The sequence below is a fragment of the Chelonia mydas genome, chromosome 20 (assembly GCF_015237465.2).
Source record: "Chelonia mydas isolate rCheMyd1 chromosome 20, rCheMyd1.pri.v2, whole genome shotgun sequence".
In the NCBI taxonomy this organism is placed as follows: domain Eukaryota; kingdom Metazoa; phylum Chordata; order Testudines; family Cheloniidae; genus Chelonia; species Chelonia mydas.
In genome coordinates this window covers 9,213,124-9,232,961 of record NC_051260.2, presented here as the reverse complement: position 1 = coordinate 9,232,961, position 19,838 = coordinate 9,213,124, and the positions used below count along the sequence as shown (strand labels likewise).

Sequence of the window (19,838 nt, the reverse complement as noted above, 5' to 3'; positions counted from 1 at the left end):
CAGATGCAAGCCTGCTAAGGGTTTGTAATGGCTTAACCTAGTTCATCTTGCTCCGGAAATCATGACAGGCTGGTTCCCTTCAGATGCCTTTGTCCAGCCTGGTTTTCATAGATTTTAAGGCTAGAAGCAGGGCCGGCCTTAGGAAAAATGGTGCCCTGGGCGAACTTGTATTTTGGAGCCCCTGGTCCCCACTGCCTTCCCGGGCTTGCCCTCCAATCACTCCTGGCCCCCGCTGGCTCCCCGGGCTCTCCACGCCCCCAACCCCCATCGCTCCTGGCCCCCTCTGCCTCCCTCAACCCCCCACCCATTGCCCCCAGCCCCTGCTGCCTACCCATCCATCCCCCCGTCGCCCCCCTAGTCCCCACTGCCTCTCTGGGCTCCCCCCCATTACCCCTGGCCCCCACTGCCTCCTTGGGATTTCCCCCCCCATCGCCCCCCTAGTCCCCACTGCCTCTCTGGGCTCCCCACCCCTCGCCCCAGGCCCCTGCTGCTTCCCTGGCCTTCCCACCGCTTGCATTGCCCCTGGGCCTCGCTGCCTCCCCTCCCCCCTCCCCCCCCTGCATTTTCCCAAGCTCCCTTCCAGGGCCTCACACCCCAGGCCTGCCACGCTTCATGCCTCTTGACCACAGCACCCTGGGCGGTTGCCCACCCTTAAGGCTGGCCCTGGCTAGAAGGGACCATTCTGATCAACTAGTTAAACCTCTCGCATAACACAGCCCAGAGACACTGACACCTAGTGATTCCTGCATGAAGCCCATGTCTTGCAGTGGAGCTAGAATGCAGTTTCGATGCGGAATCCATCCCTTGGTAAGTTGTTCCAATAGTTAATTGCCTTTCCTGTCACAAAATTGCACCTTATTTCTCATCTGATTACGCTGAGCTTCCATTTCCAGCCACTGGATCTCGTTCGCTTTTCCCCGCTGGGTTAAAAAGCTCTGCCGTCTGGCGCCTTCTCTTGAAATGTCCCGATTACAGCTGGGCAAAATTTTTCAGCTGCAACGTTTTCCAGCCGAAATTCCCCACAGATTCGGTTCGACTGAAACATTTTGTGATTTTATGTCGATTTCTGCAAATTGTTTCGCTCTGTAAAACCAACTCTAAAAACAATTCAGAAAAAGTCAGAACATTTTGTTTCTACGCTTTCGAAAGGAAACATCTGCCTCTTTGGTTCGATATTAGGTTGAATATGATCTTTTTGAATTTAAAAAGGGCGGGGGGAGCTCAAAACCCAAATGAAACATTGCGTTTGGGGTCCGAGGCAAGGCTTCGTTCGACCCGAAATGAAATTTTTTGCAATTTTCCAATTTGCTAAAAAGTTTGAAAAATTTCATTTTTGGGTCAGTGAAACTAATTTCCTCCCCCCCGATTTTTCGGAATTGCCGCAAACCAAAAAATCCATTGTTCGCCCATCTCTAGACCCAAATGATGGTGCTTCCACTACCTCCATTGAGAAAAGATTCCCCGACCGAACAGACTCAATCATCAGAAAGAATTTCCTGATATTCATAGAATCACAGACTATCAGGGTTGAAAGGGACCTCAGGAGGTCATCTAGTCCAACCCCTTGCTCAAAGCAGAACCAATCTCCAACTAAATCATCCCAGCCAGGGCTTTGGCCAGCCAGGCCTTAAAAACCTCTAAGGAAGGAGATTCCACCACCTCCCTAGGTAACGCATTCCAGTGCTTCACCAGCCTCCTAGTGAAAAAGTTTTTCCTAATATCCAACCTAAACCTCTCCCACTGCAACTTGAGACCATTACTCCTTGTTCTGTCATCCGCTACCACTGAGAACAGTCAAATCCATCCTCTTTGGAACCCCCTTTCAGGTAGTTGAAAGCAGCTATCAAATCCCCCCTCACTCTTCTCTTCTGCAGACTAAATGAGCCCAGTTCCCTCAGCCTCTCCTCATAAGTCATGTGCTCCAGCCCCCTAATCATTTTTGTTGCCCTCCGCTGGACTCTTTCCAATTTTTCAGCCTAAAGGTTCCCCTTTGTAATATTCTCCCGTTATTCTTCCCGTGGCTACATCCATTTGTGGCCCTCCAGTGGCGGGTTCTCTTTCCGACAACTCCAGCCAGGCAAACAGACTGACTGGCTGCGAATCAAAGCGGGAAACGCCTGGGGAGCAAAGGGATTATCACTCACAAGTGTTGGGATGGGGAGGGGGCAAACAAGTGTGAGTCAGACTTGAGGAAATAGTGAATGCTTGCTGGCTGTGTGCGTGGGGCAGGGGACAAGCACAAGCTTATGAGCCAGGATACCTGAGTTCTGTTCCTAACATTGCTGTTGAATGGCTGTGTAACCCAGTCATGTTCGGCTCTCTGCCTCAGTTTCCCTATCTGTGAAACGAGGATAATGGGGGGCAGGGGTCAAATGCTTCATGGCCGAATTCATTGCACGCCGCCGGGGGCTTCTCCATTCCCCCACAAGCCCCTTGTGAGTCAGCCAGGAACTCCCTGAAACTCCCCTTCCCACAGGCCAGGGGCTCTGTGTGTGAGCCCCCCTTCCCTCCCATGCTAGGGTCCATCATTCTCCTCCATGCCAGTGCTCCCCCAGTTCTTTCTTTCTTTCTTTCTTTCTTTCTTTCTTTCTTGGAAATGGACAGCACTAAAAGGAGGGGTGTTGCTGTCATGCTGGAAGGGGTTAATTTCTGACATCAGCCTGTTCCTTGATCTATAGAAAATTAGAGGCAGCTGATGCTGATGGCTTTGCCCACCTGGTACCATGGGCCCCCCTTTGCCCCTTTTGTTTTCTCCAAATTTCCCCCAACTCAGTAGGGTTCTGACCATGGACACCTGGAATATTCCCTGAAATTTGTGAAATGGGCAGTCTGTGGCGATCAGAAACTATTGCACTGCAGATAGACAAGCAGAGAAATGCCATCAAGCTGCATGGAAGAGCCCCATAAGCCAGTGATATTTACGCAGCCCCCTGGGACCGGCTCAAAGGGTGCTAGGGACTGGAATGATGTAACGAAAAGTCAGCTGAAGACGAAAGGCCCCTTCCTGCTTTAGCAGTTATCTCTTAATAGCCTGTTAGTGCTGGGATAGGGTGCTGGATGTGATATAAACCCCTCAGCGGAGAGCTGGAGCCTGCATCTCAAGGGCCATAGCTACATGCCAGACTTCTGCCGGCATAACGGCCTCAGTCACAGGGGTGAAACTGTGTGACCCCGGCCGATACCGCGGCGCTGGCCGAACCCCAGGGGCAGGGGCAGTTACTGTGGCAGAGCTGTGTTTGTGTTGCTATAGCTTGTTTCGGTTCACGGCCCCGGGGGGATGAGTTCTACCAGGGAGATTGCAGCTTTGCTGGGATAAGCTCTGTCCACACTAGGAGCGCTTTGTTTAGTCTGCAGTATTCCTGTAGTAGAGGCCTGCCCTTAGTTATAGGCTAAGTTAGATGACGGGCCAGGATAGCCGGAAGGCACAGGGGGGTGGGTTTAGGGTGTATTTGATGGCTAGGTCACCAGTTTAAACCTGGCCTAGATTCCTAGGCACTGGGAAGGGAGCCCCTGTGTGGAATGAATTTGGAGGGTCTCAACTTTACTCGTAATGAACAAGGGTCAATGTTGCAAAACCCACTGGCACAGCTGAGTCCCATGATTGGCAGGGCCAGGCCTGTCGATGCTGAAATCCCAGGCTCGTCTCTCCAGGCAGGGTGCTGGCAGGGGCGCTGGAACAATTTTTATAGTGGGGGGGCTGAGAGCCATTGAACCAAACTGCAAACCCTGTGTATAATGGAAACACTGTAGCACCCCCTGCACCCCTAGTTCCAGCACCTATGGATTCTGGGGACACTGCCATGGCCTGTGCTGGGTCTAAAACGTCTGGTGATTAGAGCCTGCAAGATTTTCTCCCCTGGCCCAGGGCTTAGGTTGGTCAGTACATCTACAGCAGCTGTTCTAATGGGGAAGTGTCTAAGGGCAAAAGCTAGTGGGTTTCCAGGAGGCAGTGTGGTCTAGTGGCAAGGCGCACTCGCCTAGCTGGATTCTATTCCTGGTTCTGCCATTAAACTTGGGCAAGTCACTGCCCCGCTCTGTGCCTCAGTTCCCCCCCCCCACACACACACCTTTTGTCTGTTTAGAATGTGAGCTGGGGCAGGGATTGTCTCTCTGTGTGTGCCTGTGAAGCACCCAGCACCATGGGGCCCTGATCTCAGCAGGGGCAGGGACTGTCTCTCCCTCTGTGTCTGTGCAGCGCCCAGCACCATGGGGCTCTGATCTGGGCTGGAGCCTCTATGCTACTGAAATACAAATAACAATGATAATCATTCTGATTTGGTCACAATTCACACCCGGCTCACACTTGTGCCTGGAGCCAGTTTTCCATAAACGCTCAGCAGCTCTGGTTGAGGATTCTCTCCCCTGGTAGCCTTAGAGATTTGTCTCCCGGCTAACAGCTCCCTTAGCTGCTGGTACCAATTGGCTGCCGATATCTCGCTGGTCTCCTGGTTTCACTTTGTCCCTGACAATGGCCGGGGCATGGCAGGGAATAGTTGGGCTGGGACCCTTGGCCTGGGCTGATGCAAGCCGCGGGTCTGTCTCAGCCACGGCCCAGCGTGATCTGTTCCCTCTACCTGCCCCCACCACCGGGTTTCTTCAGACTCTGAGGCGGCAGCCACACTGGGGTCTGGCACTTCCCACCGAGCAGCCCAGCCGCATCTGAGTCCCTGGGTGTTTTGTGTGAATAGCTGAGGCTCTGGTCTGGATGTTTCCATCTGGCCATGCCTGTTGCCAGCCAGAACTGAGGAGGGGAGGGGGGATCTCAGACAGCTCCCTGTCCTCTCGCCTCACCCGAAGGGCAGCACGACGTGGTGTCGACAGCCAGACTCATCCCCGGGCCAGACTGCATTGCTCCACGGTGCCTGGCGCTGCCAGGCTGTGTTTGCATTGCAAAGCCAGCAGGACCCTCCCAGGCTGCTGAAAGAGACACTCTCAGGCCGGATTTGGCTTGGTGTTAGGTGCTGCTGGGAAGGGGCGAGTTCCTCTAATGCCCAGTCAAAAATGTTCTCCTGGAATCTATGTCACACCGGCCAACAGCAAATCCCCGTTGTCCTGGCAGCGGGTCACCACTCAAATACTGCAGCAGTGGGTTGGTGTGGAATGGAAGCATGCTGGAGACTCATGCCCCGGTCTGCCCCTCGAATCAAAGCCCTGAGACCACAATGAGGGGCATTGCCAAGAGATTTATCCAGCCTGTCTACACTACATGGGCAATCCACTCTAAGCACCCAATGTCCTGTCCCAGCACACCTTAGGATGGATCCTCTGAGGGGCAGGCTCCGGTGGTTTCCAAGCCCTTAGACAACTCTAGGTAGGGTGACCAGATAGCAACTGTGAAAAAACGGGACGGGGGTGGGGGGTAATAGGCACCTATATAAGAAAAAATCCCAAAAAACGGGACTGTCCCTTTAAAAACGGAACGGATGGTCACCCTAGCTCTAGGGGAGTGTCTGTGTGCAGCATTGCTCCAGTTTAATTTAAGGTGTGATTTGACAGTGATTGAAGGAAATCAGAGCCAAAAACTGTTTGGCCACGTTTATTTCATAGATTCACAGATATTTAGGTCAGAAGGGACCATTATGATCATCTAGTCTGACCTCCTGCACAACCTTGTTTCAGTTTAAACCAGACTCATAAGTCAGTTAGGAACAGGTTTAAGTGAAACCAAAATAAGATGCTCTTAATCTGAAATAAGATCGTCCACACAGGACTTTGCACTGGTTTAACTGAACCAGTTTAATGAATCTGGTACAACAAATACTATGTGTAGACAAGTCCAGGACATTACAAAACTAGTTGACTGGTCAGCTGAAACTGACTAACTGCAATGGGTTAGAAACAAAATGAAAGATGAAACTTAGATCGATTTTTTTCATGGACTCATAGATGAAGGACCACTGTGGTCATCTAGCAGCCCCTCCTGTATAACACAGGCCATAGGACTTCCCTGAAATAATTCCTGTTTGAACTAGAGCATATATTTTAGAAAAACATCCAGTCTTGATTTTAAAGCCATCTCTCTGAATCAATGCAAACTGCTAATATAGACACACTTAATTCGGTTTTCCCCTTGAATCAATTGACTCAACCTAAATCAAACTAAACTGATTTACGTGAGGCTGTGTGTCTGCATTGCATTGCCTTCACTAAACTGGCTTTTTGTTAAGTTTGTGCAGCTTTTTTAGTACGCAAGGCCTGCGTCTTGTTATGTTTGGAAAGCGAATAGCAGATTGTGGGTGACACCAGAATCCTAATAAAAATAGTCTTAGCTCAGGGAAATAATAATATATTTAAAAAAAAAAAAAAAAGCCACAAATAGTGAAAAATAAAGTGCTTAAAAATACAATTCCTGAGTTGACAATCTTCCTGTAATAACAGACAAATCTAAGGCCATTTAACAATTCTTGGGAACAGTAGAGCCAGAACTCAGACTCTTCTGCTCTGAAAGTGCTACTACCTGAGCTCAAGGAGAATCTCCATCACCAGTTTGCAGTAGAGGGTTTAGGACACATAGCTGATCAGCTGTGATTCTCTCCAGCAGAGGGCTGTGGCACGTGTACAAAACTAGGCAAAACTATTACAAACATCTACAGATTCTTTCAGCTCTTCCTCACCCCCAATACAAATCAGCAGTGGGGCGGGTGTGGGGATATCTGTGAAGTTAAAGAAGGAAATGCCAGTTTTTACACTCCAAATTCCGATGACAATATAGATAGATGCTGAGCATGTGGGTCAAAGCCTCTGAGTGATGAGCTCGAAATGCGCTGTGTTTTTTTTACGCATTGCATGTCGGAATTGGCAAAGCCCCAAGCTCCCAGAGTAGCAGATTAAAAACATAAAGGGAGCAAATAAAGAGGAAGTCATTTAAGGAAGGGAAAGAGGAGGATTTAAAATGCCACAACGTAATTCAATTAAAAGGCCATAAAAAGAGAGAGAGAGAGAGAGAGAGGGAGGCGAGATTGGAAACAGGAGGCTCTCGGAAGCTTGTGAGCTTCTGCGTGGAGAGGATCAGCCATTCGGAGAAGCAAAATAATGAGACAAGCAAGGGGGGAAAAAAGCCAAGGGGCTGACGGCCGGGATTCAATGCAGCAAAGCTGGATTTATATTCTCACTTCTGCATGTTAGGAAGGATGAGAGTTTTACTGAATGAGTTTTAACGATTCCAACAGTGTCTCTGTCCCTCCCCCAAATCAGCACTGGGCCCCAGTTCAGGAAACCACTTAAGCACATGATGGGACATTTTATCATGAGTCTGGCAGTGTCTGGTGTTTAATGTCAAGCACTAGCTCCCGGAGTCATGGGGCTGTGCAAGAATCTCACTAAGAACATACGAGTGGCCATACTGGGTCAGACCAATGGACCATCTAGCCCAGTGTCCCGGTACCAGATGCTTCAGAGGGAATGAACAGAACAGGGCAATTATTGAGTGATCCACCCCCTGTTGTCCAGCAATGAGAGGCTTAGGGACACCGGGAGCGTGGGGCAGCGTCCCTGACCATCTGGCTAATAGCCACAGAGGCGGCTTGCCCTTGTGGTTGCAGTGCAAAACCTAAAAAGGTGACCCTCCCCCAGAGAGCCAATAAAAAGAACACCAATCAGACTTCTCTTTGCCTAAATATGATGATCTTTTGGGGCCTGACTCAGGAGTTTTTTGAACGTTGGATGAGTTAAGCACGTGCTTAAGTGCTTTCCTGAATCGGGGCCTGAGTGCTCAAGCCTCCAGCCCTGGGCTAGGCTGGGTCACACCACACAGGCTTAGAAGAAGGGTGGTTTGTGACTAAGCTGGAACTCGAGAGTAGAGGCCTCATTTTTAAGCCCAGCCTGGAGTCACGCCCACCCGACCCGACCCTGACACTCCCACCGGCCGCCCCCTTGCTGGGCTGTGTGTGTTGCAGAGCAAGAGAAGCTGGGACTCCCGGCACATTCACTCCGTAGCACACGCAGCACAGCAAGGTGGCAGTGGCCACAGGAGGAGAGCTGACCCGAGCCCCAGAGGGTTCAGTTGTTCGTCCACGCTTGTGGTCAGGTCCCATCCAGGTTGGATTGCAGGGCTCTACTCAAGACTGGCGCAGAATGTGTGTGACCTTGGGCAAGTCACTTAGACTTTCTGGCCCAGATCCTCAAAGGTATTCATAGAATCATAGAATATCAGGGTTGGAAGGGACCTCAGGAGATCATCTAGTCCAACCCCCTGCTCAAAGCAGGACCAGTCCCCAATTTTTGCCCTAGATCCCTAAATGGCCCCCTCAAGGATTGAACTCACAACCCTGGGTTTAGCAGGCCAATGCTCAAACCACTGAGCTATCCCCTTATTCAGACACCTAATGTCCACAATAGGAGTGTGCCTCAGTTCCCCACCTGTAAAATGGGCATACTAATCCTAGCTTTCTCTGTCTTGCCCATGATTGAGCTCAAGGCCCCATTGTGCTAGGTATGTACATGTAGCATGATGCGGCCTTGATCTCTACTGAAATCTCTAGGTGCTACCTTAATGCAAATAGCAGCGTGAAGGAAATTCCCCAGATTTCATGCAGGTTGCTGCCTTTCTGTGACAGTGCAGCTTTATGACATGCGTGGCAATGCCGAGACCTGCATCAAGGTGTCGCACAGATCCATTGGGGCAACCCGATGCTTTAAGGGTAAAGTGATGTATCTTTAGAGTAAGGGGGGGGAAATGCAACAAGAAAAGTTAAAGAGTAAAGTCACTTGGAGAGAGCACTGTGTGTGTAGCTCCTCTATGACAGGCTGCAGCAATGCTAAGAACAAAATGGCTGAACAAAGAGTTAGAATTCTCTCCTCAGATTATTTTATCTTTTTCTCTTTAGGTTCTGTTAATGAAAAGAAAGGCAGAAATTAGGGCTGGTCAAAAATGTCCCATTGAAACTGTTTTAAGATAGAAAATTGGGTTTTTGATTAAACAAACATTTTCACTAAAAGTGTCTGCTTTCTGCAGAGATTTTCAACTGTTCATTGAAAAAAAAAAACCCCAAACCCCAAAATTTATATTTGGAAGCAATGTAATGGTGCCTTATGGGAGTTGTGGTTTGGGTGCCTCATGCCATCACCAGCAAGACTACATCTCCCATGTTACACCATAGCTATGCAGCACCCATGATGCATTGCGGAAGCTCAGCAAGAGGGAGAGCATGGTGTCTCATGGGAGATGTAGTCCAGCCACGGAGCCCAGCCCAGATGGTAGAAGGCATCGAAACTACAACTCCCATGAGGCACCACAGCAACATTTCTGAATAGAAATTTTTGGGTTTTGGATGAAAACTTTTGAGTTTTTATTTTTCACCCACAACGTTGAAATTTTCCACGACACCCTCCATTTTCCAGCCGGCTCTAGTAGAAACATTGAAGGGACAGGGCACAGAAACGCAAAAGCACCAAAGTTCCAGACCAGGCCACGATATTGGAGTCATGCATGCAACTGGCAATGAATCCTCCCAGACCATGAGGGGTGGCAGGTGGGATTGTATGTTACCATATGTCATGGGATAGGTAATTTTCCTTGCAGTTGCAGTAGATTTGGATTTCACCTCTGGCCGCAGTGCTATAAGCAGTGGTTTGCGAAATATCTGGAACAAAAATGCAATGCTTCTTGAATATCAAGTCTTTTCACATTTCATTCTGAACTCCAGAATGGGGACCGTTTCCATGGCAAATTTTGCTCAGGTGCATTAATTCTCCAGTAAAAAAAAAAAGAAAGAGCCCATCTTCTGTCAGAGCCCCATCCCCAAAGCAAAACGCATTGCCACCTCTTATTATTTATCATTTGTTATATCATAGCACCTGGGAACCCCAGCCACGGACCGGGACCCCCTTGTGTTCGGTGCTGTACAAACGCTGGACAAAAAGTCCCTCTCCCAAAGAGCTTCCAAGGCAAGCTATAAGAAACATGGTTTTATAAATGTGAAAATAGCCCTTTTCCCAAAAAAAAGTCACACACGTTGCAGGGGTGTGAAATTGCACACAGTAGCCAACATTCCAAAATGGTGCACAGTGCACTCATGAGTATTTGTGATCCTTCCATGAGTAATATGTAAACCAAACCACACATCCCTTCTGATTCAGATTTCACAGAAGACATCCGAGAGCGATCCTGACTGCAGGTAGCCATGAAGACTGATTCTGACAAGATTTAAGAACTTTTCGAACTCCCGGCATGGGAATAACACTACTGATGACTTAAAATTAACTCTTTGCGTGGTCAGAGCCCATAGCTTTCTGTAAGTTTGAGGTGTTACTCTAATGTCCTGCCCAGATTCCAATTTTGGGGTCAGATCCTCAGGTCAATATTAACAATAATCCTATTTAATTTATCATTTACATAGCAACAGCTGTTGTGATAGTGGCTTTGCCCTAACTTCCCCCCGCAGTTTCAAATGGACACGGTATTTTTCACTTCCTGCCTCAAATCATTGCAAGTGTTTCTTCCCATAGGTAAACATCTGGCACACCGCACCCCAGAGGTGGCTGCATTTTAATGGGGGGGTAAAGTCAGCCATAGGTATACACAGTAGTTAGGCAGCAGTAAAGTGATTTAGAATCTTTTGGGAGTCAAAAAAGACAGGATAGAAACTCTACCTACATTGGTTTCAGAGTAACAGCCGTGTTAGTCTGTATTCGCAAAAAGAAAAGGAGTACTTGTGGCACCTTAGAGACTAACCAATTTATTTGAGCATGAGCTTTCGTGAGCTACAGCTCACTTCATCCGATGAAGTGAGCTGGAGCTCACGAAAGCTCATGCTCAAATAAATTGGTTAGTCTCTAAGGTGCCACAAGTACTCCTTTTCTTTCTACCTACATTGGCTAGAATGTCAAGGATTATAACATTCATAAACCAGTCGGAGAACACTTCAATCTCTCTGGTCACTCGATTTCTGACCTAAAAGTGACTATTCTTCAACAAAAAAACTTCAAAAACAGACTCCAACGAGAGACTGCTGAATTGGAATTAATTTGCAAATTGGATACAATTAACTTAGGCTTGAATAGAGACTGGGAGTGGTTGAGTCATTATACAAAGTAAAACTATTTCCCCTTGTTTATTCCCCCCCCCCCCCCCCCCCCCCCCACTGTTCCTCAGACATTCTTGTTAACTCCTGGAAATGTGCTAGAAATGGCCCACCTTGATTATCACTTCAAAAGGTTTTCTCTCCCCCCCCCCCTCTCCTGCCAGTAATAGCTCATCTTAAGTGATCACTCTCCTTACAATGTGTATGATAAACACCCATTTTTTCATGGTCTGTGTGTATATAAATCTCCTCACTGTATTTTCCACTTTATGCATCTGATGAAGTGAGCTGTAGCTCACGAAAGCTTATGCTCAAATAAATTGGTTAGTCTCTAAGGTGCCACAAGTACTCCTTTTCTATTGGCTAGAATGTTATTCATTTACAGGGATAACATCAAGTTGTAGAACTTGCTAATGGCTGAAATGTGGCTTGAACAGAGGCATGAGACTATGCTCGTGCTGGGAGATTCGCTGGGTAAGGACACTGGAGTGAAACTACAGCTCTGGTTTGTTAACTAACTTCTGAGCTATCTCAGGATCAGGACTGGACAAAGGAGTGAGGTTTACCAGCAGAGCTGTGTGTCTAGGGTGGTCGCAGGTTTGGAAGAGCAGTGGGAGAAGAAAGCCAGGACTAAGGAGCATGTCCGCAGAAGGCCCCATAGGGGACCATGGGGATCGAGGGACATCAGCACAGCTGTGCCCAGGGAGGGTAATCCAGGGCTGGAACAGCAGAGGGGCTGAGTTCCAGACTGGGGGCAGAACCACAGCCACTCGTGCTGCTGCTCAGATCTGTTCCTTTGGCCAAGCCCATCTCTGCGAGAAGCAATTTTTTAAGATCAGAGGAACTGCACCACCCAGAGCAAGAACAGGGGCTGGATGCAAGGTGTGGGGATGCCAATTAGTCAAGCTACTCGGTGAGACCCAGATCTGAAGAAACTGACAAGCAGACCCGCCCCATTCAGTTAGGCTCCAGTTCCCAATTAACCCCTAGCCATCCTGCCACACTCTCTAGACCAGATTTCCAAGACATCTCAGCTCCCATTTAGGCACCAAAGGTCTCAGCCTCTCGGGTGCTAATTGAGGGCTAAACTCTATGTGAAATCTGGTCCTGATTGTGGAGTCACACCTCTCAGATTGACACCTCCGGTGAGCCCTTGAATATCTGACCCCACAACCAGTGGCTACATGAGAATAAGAGAAACATTGGTGGGAGTTTTCCAAGTTCCAGCTGCATGATAGGCTTGGCCCACACCTCTCAGAATTATTATTCAGAGAGTTCACACCTCACCCAGCTGTTGTTTCAGGATCTCTGCAGATTCAAGCAGATGGGGCTGTGTCAGTTACACATGGTAACTGCGCCGAAAATGTGAGATTCTTGAGAGCAGGAAGGCAATTTGGGATAGCTACGAGTATGCTGTATGGCCAAGTACCCGCCCAATCCAAGCCCTGTCCACATCTCACGTGTTCTGTTTTCACCAGAGCTGATTGGGAATGTTTTTTCACCAGAAAATGCTGATTTGTCAAAAACGAAATCTGCTCCTGGGAAAGGATTGATTACGACAAATCTTCCGAATCGAAAACAAATTGAAAATAGAAGCGTCGACATTTTTGAAATGAAAAGTTTTGTTTTTCAGTTCGAAACAACTTTTCATTGCAAAATTTTGGTGCATTTATACTTAAAAAAAAAAGTAAAGGGTTAATAAAAGGTTAAAATCAATCTGACATTTTTTCAGGTTGTTGGTTTGCCAAAATTTTTGAGATTTCAACTTTTCATCCTGATTCAGAATGGGAAAACATTTGGAAATCTCAGAAACTCTCGTGATATGGGAAAGCCTGCCCACCTCTAGTTCTCAGTCTCTCTTCTCGATTAGCATTTCCCTCCTGTCCCACATTCTCTTTATACTGTTGGTGTGAGAATGTTTTACTCTGCATCTCCTGCTGCTTGGAGCAGTCTCCTGGTGTCTCTCTGCATCACAGACTCTCCTTGGCTTCTACCTCTTCATTTTTTCTCTGTCTCTGTTGGATTGTGCTTTAGTCAAATGCAAGTTATTGTGCTCAATACGGAGGGGACTGGGTGAAATTCTCTGGCCTGTGACATAGAGGAGGTTAGAGGTGATCTAATGATGCATGTTGGCCTTAAAATGTATGCATCTATGAGTCACACTATATATTTTCTAAGGTAGGGATTTTCAGAGGAGGGTAAGGGACTTAGATGTATTTGAGATTCCTACCTAATCACATGACTCCAGGAGCTGGGGCGTTAGGATAAACATCAAATATCTTATGATTTGTTATTAAAATCAAGAGAGTTGGCAACACTGTAACTGCCCAAATCCCATTGAAATTCAGTGGGAATTGAGTGCCTAACTCAATTCTCATTGAAAACCCCAATCATCTTTGTGGGCTGCTATGATGCATCATAGGAAGTTAGTTCCCATGTCTGCTGTGCATCATGGGAAGTTAGTTCAGCTGAGGAGCCCAGTCCATAGGGGTTAGAATGGGGGTGTCAGACACCTGAATTTACAACTCCCACAAGGCACCACTTGGTGGGTGGGGGGGTGTTCCAATTACTATGAAACAACGAAGCTGGTTGGGAATTTTCCATTGAAATGTATCTTTGACGGAAAATGTGGTTTCTGCAAAATGGAAATTTTGTGTGGGAAAATGTTGACTTAGCCAATTTTTTTTTTTAAATCTGCTGGAAAAATCAAAAGAAATATTTAGTTTAAGGTCAGTTTGACATTAATCTGCATCTGCCCGAATCACTGCGGTGCCTTCTGGGTGCCTCATGCCCTCGTTCTCCTTCTTGGGCATGGCTTGCTGGCTGAACTACATCTCCCATGATGCACCACAATCTCCCCTCTGGCTGGCCTTGGTGCATCATAGGAATCCTATGACTTCAAGGCATCATGGGAGATGTAGTGTCTCTGTGGAGCACAGTCCATAACAGAGAACGGGAGCAGGAGGCACCGAACTACAACTCCCATGTGGCACCGCAGTGGCTCAGCTAAATGCAGATCTTAGGGATGTGGGGTGATTCTCCATTGTTCTCAATGAGGTGGGGGAGAGTCTCCATTGTTCCCAGTGGGAGCTTATCCCTATTGTGCTGCATCTGTGTGCAGTTCTGGTCTCCCATGTTTAAGAAGGATGAATTCAAACTGGAACAGGTACAGAGAAGGGCTACTAGGATGATCCGAGGAATGGAAAACCTGCCTTATGAAAGGAGACTCAAGGAGCTTGGCTTGTTTAGCCTAACTAAAAGAAGGTTGAGGGGAGATATGATTGCTTTCTATAAATATAGCAGAGAGATAAATACCGGAGAGGGAGAGGAATTATTTAAGCTCAGTACCAATGTGGACACAAGAACAAATGGATATAAACTGGTCATTGGGAAGTTTAGACTTGAAATCAGACGAAGGTTTCTAACCATCAGAGGAGTGAACTTTTGGAATAGCCTTCCAAGGGAAGCAGTGGGGGCAAAAGCCCTATCTGGCTTTAAGATTAAACTCGATAAGTTTATGGAGGAGATGGTATGATGGGATAACATGATTTTGGCAATTAATTGATCTTTAACTATTCATAGTAAATAGGCTCAATGGCCTGTGATGGGATGTTAGATGGGGTGGGATCTGAGTTACTACAGAGAATTCTTTTCTGGGTATCCGGCTGGTGAGTCTTGCCCACATGCTCAGGGTTCAGCTGATCACCATATTTGGGGTCAGGAAGGAATTTTCCTCCAGGGCAGACTGGAAGAGGCCCTGGAGGTTTTTCACCTTCCTCTGTAGCATGGGGCACAGGTCACTTTCTGGAGGATTCTCTGCTCCTTGAAGTCTTTAAACCATGATCTGAGGACTTCAATAGCTCAGACATAGGTGAGAGGTTTTTCGCAGGAGTGGGTGGGTGAGATTCTGTGGCCTGCGTAGTGCAGGAGGTCTGACTAGATGATCATAATGGTCTCTTCTGACCTTAATATCTATGAATCTCTGAATCTGTGTTGCATTTGTGTTGCCCCATGTCCTGGCCCCCTGAATCAGCCTGGCCTGGTACAAACCTAGCTGCTGAAGGCCTCACTGAGCCCATGCCAATCCTGTCTCCCTTTGCTGACGCCTTGCCCTCCTTTCTCCCTCCCTGCAGGAGGACGCTCGCTATGGCTCCAGCCCCCTGGCTATGCTAACAGCCACCTGCAATAAATTTGGAGGCTCCAGTCCAATCCGGGATTCGGCCACGCCTGGGAAAGCGGGGAACCTTTTGGGGAAGAAACTGTACCAGCTGGGAGCCGAGCAGTCCAGCCCCAAGCTCCGCAGCTCCGAGGCCATGGGAGATTCCTACACGGCCGCCTTCCCCAGTGGGAATGGGCTGATGTCCTCCTCGGCCAGCCCGCAAGCCTCCACCACCTATGGAAATGACTACAGCCCCTTCTCCCACTCCTTTCCAGCTTCCTCCGGCTCTCAGGACCCCTCATCCCTCCTGGTGTCCAAGGGCCACCCCTCGGCCGAGTGCCTTCCCAGCGTCTACACCTCCTTGGATATGGCGCACCCTTACGGCTCCTGGTACAAAGCTGGGATCCACCCTGGGATCTCCAGCAGCTCCAGCAATGCCACAGCCTCCTGGTGGGATGTGCACTCCAATACCAACTGGCTGAGTGCCCAGCCCCAGTCGGACGGCCTCCAGGGCTCCCTTCAGCCTGTGCCGGCCCAGACATCCCTGAGCCCCCAGCTGCCAAGCTACAGCTCCGACTTCACCACCTTGAACCCTGCCCCGTACCCGGCCGTGGGCATCACCTCCTCCTCTCACCTCCTCCCTTCCAGCCAACACATGCTGTCCCAGGAGATGTACAAGCCCAAGCCTGTGGCCAACAACTCCCTGATGGAAGGCGGGATCGGACTGAAGGCCCCGCGTGGCGGCACCTTCAGCAGCAGCACCGGCCGCTCGACGTGCGACTGCCCCAATTGCCAGGAGCTGGAGCGGCTCGGGGCTTCAGCCGCCAGTCTGCGGAAGAAGCCCATCCACAGCTGCCACATCCCGGGCTGCGGGAAGGTCTACGGCAAGGCCTCCCACCTCAAGGCCCACCTGCGGTGGCACACAGGCGAGCGCCCCTTTGTCTGCAACTGGCTCTTCTGTGGCAAGCGCTTCACCCGCTCAGATGAGCTGGAACGTCATGTCCGCACCCACACCCGGGAGAAGAAGTTCACCTGTCTGCTCTGCAACAAGAGGTTCACCCGCAGCGACCACCTCAGCAAGCACCAGAAGACCCACACCGAGCTGGGGGCGGCCAAGCCTGCCGAGGGCGAAGCCGAAAGGGAGGAGACAGCCACTGGCGGTGGCTCTCCAGGCGCAGCCTTACAGGACGGGTTGGCCAACGACGACAAAGACACCACCAGCCCTGAGCAAAGCAGCTTGCTGGAGATCTAACCTAGGGATGGAGCTTCTCCTCCAGCCTCCTCTTCTTCCTCCTCCTGTTTAGTTCCCCCTCTCACTGAGATAATTTATTTCCTGGGGGAAGTGGCGGCTCAGATGCAGACACCTATTGGGTTCTTGGACAGGATCCTCTTGGAACCCTTGCTTTCTGCTCCACCCAGGCATGGGAGAGTTAAATGACCTTGATGCAAGGTCACATGGAGCAGAGGCTGGGATTTGAACCTTGTCCCCAGGTCATGTTGTTTTCTTTGCCATGAATAGACTTACTGAGCCTTTTGTCCTACCTGGCCGGGATCGCTCGCAAAGCCACTGGCACCGTCTTCCTAAGGAGTTACTTAAGGTTGACCAAAGTGTGTGTGTGTGTGTGTGTGAGGAATCATCTCCCAGTTGGGGCAACCCCGTGAGAGCTTGATCCTGGGCAATGGGAACCTGATCCTGCAAAGCCAATGGGACTACTCATGAGTTTGGTGTTCAGCAGGTGCATTGATGGATTGGGGCCCTGGAACTCAGCCCCTGCCGGGATCGGGCCCTAAATGGTGCATCAGAACCTTTGCCCTCAGGTCAGATGGGGGAGGGGAGGATACAAAGAACCCATGTCGTCCTCCACCCACTTTACAAAGGAGGGCCACCAGTCACTATACGGAGATACCAAGAGGAGCTTCCACCTTCCCCTCCTCCCCCGCCTCCCCTCCCCCGTGTATTTAATCTAGAAATGTAAGAATTATATTTATGTCTTAAGTTATGATGATGAGTTAAGGGAGCGGGGTGGGGGGTTTCACGAGGCCTTTGTGTTTAAAACACGGGAGGGGGCGTCTTTTAACGAGGGGCTCCCTGTTAATTGGTCGTCTCTCTTGACAGGGCCTCTTATGGTACCATTGACCTGCATTTAGCCTTGGGCCCTTTATAGTTTTTGCTTCTTTATGATGGAGGGAAAAAACAACAACGCTGAACATTCCCCCCTCCCTCACTTTAAAACCTTTTTTTTTTTAATTTCTCCTTAGTTTTTTACCTTATTAATATCAGGAATTTTAAAAATAGCTCAGGGACAGATTTCCAGTTCTTCAGCACACACAATCCAGGCCAGATTGACAAAAGCGCTCAGCACCCATACAGGGATAGGCACGTAAGTAAAGTCCTCAGCACCCAACCTGCCCCATGTATTTAGGTGCTTAAATAAGAATTGAGCTCTTTTGTAAATTTCAGCCATAAAGTCTGATCTTCTGTGGTGTTACCTTTGGGAGGACTCAGGGATGTGTACTGTGAGCAGGAATAACTTAATGGGGTGGTTTATTAACAATGGATTCCTTTCTTCAAAACATTAGTTAGGCATCAAAGTTAAACAGGTGCTGACAAAGACAGAGTTTTAACGGTGTGTCTAAAAAATCCCTACCCGTTTAATTGCTCAGCTCTTGTGATGTCACTGTTTCATTAGATCTCCCGTCACCATAGAGTCTTCCAGCCTAGACAGGACCTGAATTAGGGATGTGGGACTGAAACGGACCTCCCAGGTCATCACGTCCAGTCCCCTATTTTCACAGGCAACCCTGGCAGATAATCCCCTTCATACACGTATTAAGCACCATCTCAAAACTAGTGAGGGTGCTGGCTCCCACTGCCTCACCTGACAACTCCAGACTGTAAATTCGTTAGGACAGGGATTAGCTTTTGGTTTGTAGCTGTGCAGCGCCCTGCACAATGGGGCTGCAGTTCTGCCTGGGGCCTATGGGTGCTACCTCATACCAGTAATGGTAATGATGTTGATGAGTTTTTTTTAATGTAAAAAACAAGCAGAAAACATTTCTTCTTTTTTTTTAAAGCTTTTCTGGCCTCATCCATCATAAAGGTGCAGGAGCCCATTCCCACCCCCCCCCCGCAGGTCACCCTAATGGAAGGGCGCCTCTGTTAACAGCGGGGATGTCTCTGTGTGCTAATGGAGGAAGCGTTTAATTAACGAGCGTCGCTTCATTTGAAAGGGGTTCTCTGTCAAAAGCCTGAGGGATTCTCAACAGGGATTGGTTCATCGCTGGGGTTCGCAGGCAGCGGGGAGGGCTCCATATGTGCGGGTATGTGTGACTGTTAATTGGGGAGCGGCGTGAGACATGTGTCTCTCTTCCTATCCCCCCAGGAAATACGGGAGTCAGGGGGAACAGGCCATCGGGGTTCAGGGTATGAAAATGATGTGCCCCTTTTCAGTCAAGTGACACTCACCGCGCCCATGCACACTCTTACACAGACGCACACTTGCTCAGACACACTTACACACACACTTATGTGCTTGTGCATGTGCACGCGCGCGCACACACACACACATACGCACACACGAGTCAGGGAAGGGGTGGAGGGCAGCAGGGGCCAGCTGAGAATGCTGACAGAAGCATTCAACTGAATGCTCCGCGCATCTATTCATTTTCTCCATGTAGGGTAACATGGTGGACCAAAGACTTAGCTGGTGTCAGTTGCGGTAGCTTCCCTGATTTCAACCCCCTTCAACTTTTAACACACTGCCTGCATGCCTGCCCCCAAGCAAAAAATATATGGGGCAAAAATCAGCTTTGCTCTAATTGTAACCCACTGGGGAGGGTATATTACAGACGCCCGTCTGTGCCTGCTCCACAGAGTTTGTTACAGCCCCACCTAGGGATGCTGATGCTTTTTGGTCCCCGGTTCTATCCCTGGTGCGTACACCCAAGTTGGGAGTTGTCACATAAGCAGATGTCGATGCTACCGACATCAGAGGGAACAAGATGGTGTCTTTAAACATCCCCCCTCCCCACAACACTCCTCACCGCCATTTGATTTGGAATGGAATTGTTTGGATTTTGGTTTTGTTGGTTTTAATTTAAGTAATAAAAGATGAGCTACGTTGGACCCTCGCGAACGTGCCTTTGTTAAAAGATCCAGCGTCTCTGGCGGGCGGGGAAGAGCGAGCTAGAGAAGACGGGGTCCGAAAGGAGCTTCTAGGATTCATTAGCCAATAATCAGGAGGGCCCCTTTGTGTGGGGAGCTGTGCAAACACATTGGGAGGGACAGACTCGGCCCCGGAGACACGGCAGACAAAAAGGAGGGTGGGGGAAGAAAGGAAGTCTTGTCCTTCCCATTTAACAGACGGGGATCTGAGGCCCAAATGCTCAAAGGCATGTAAGCACCTAACTCTCATGGGCACACAAGGAGTCTGTAGTAAAGGTGGGAGCTGAACCTATTTATCCTGACTCCCACTCCAGTGCCTTATCCCTACCTTTGAGGCTAGCGAGGGGGCACTGCCATTGTGTATCTCAACTGATGAGTCACAAAGCTGGGAGGGGGTGGGGCGTGTGTGTGGGACGGGTCACCAGGCATTGAAAATGTCCTTGCAATCTAAGAGAGAGAAGGCGAGTGAGATAATCTCTTTTATTGGACAAAC

At 49.1% G+C, this 19,838-nt stretch overlaps 1 protein-coding gene across 1 annotated transcript in view; it reads left to right on the top strand.

Moving 5' to 3' along the window:
• Positions 1–19,202, top strand: part of SP7 (Sp7 transcription factor) — a 28,816-nt gene extending 9,614 nt beyond the window's left edge. Inside the window, exon 2 of the mRNA XM_007072660.4 lies at positions 15,155–19,202. Coding sequence (XP_007072722.3) covers positions 15,155–16,432 — 1,278 coding nt within the window. The 3' untranslated portion in view covers positions 16,433–19,202. The remainder of the gene's footprint in view (positions 1–15,154) is intronic.
• The last annotated feature ends 636 nt before the right edge of the window (positions 19,203–19,838 follow it).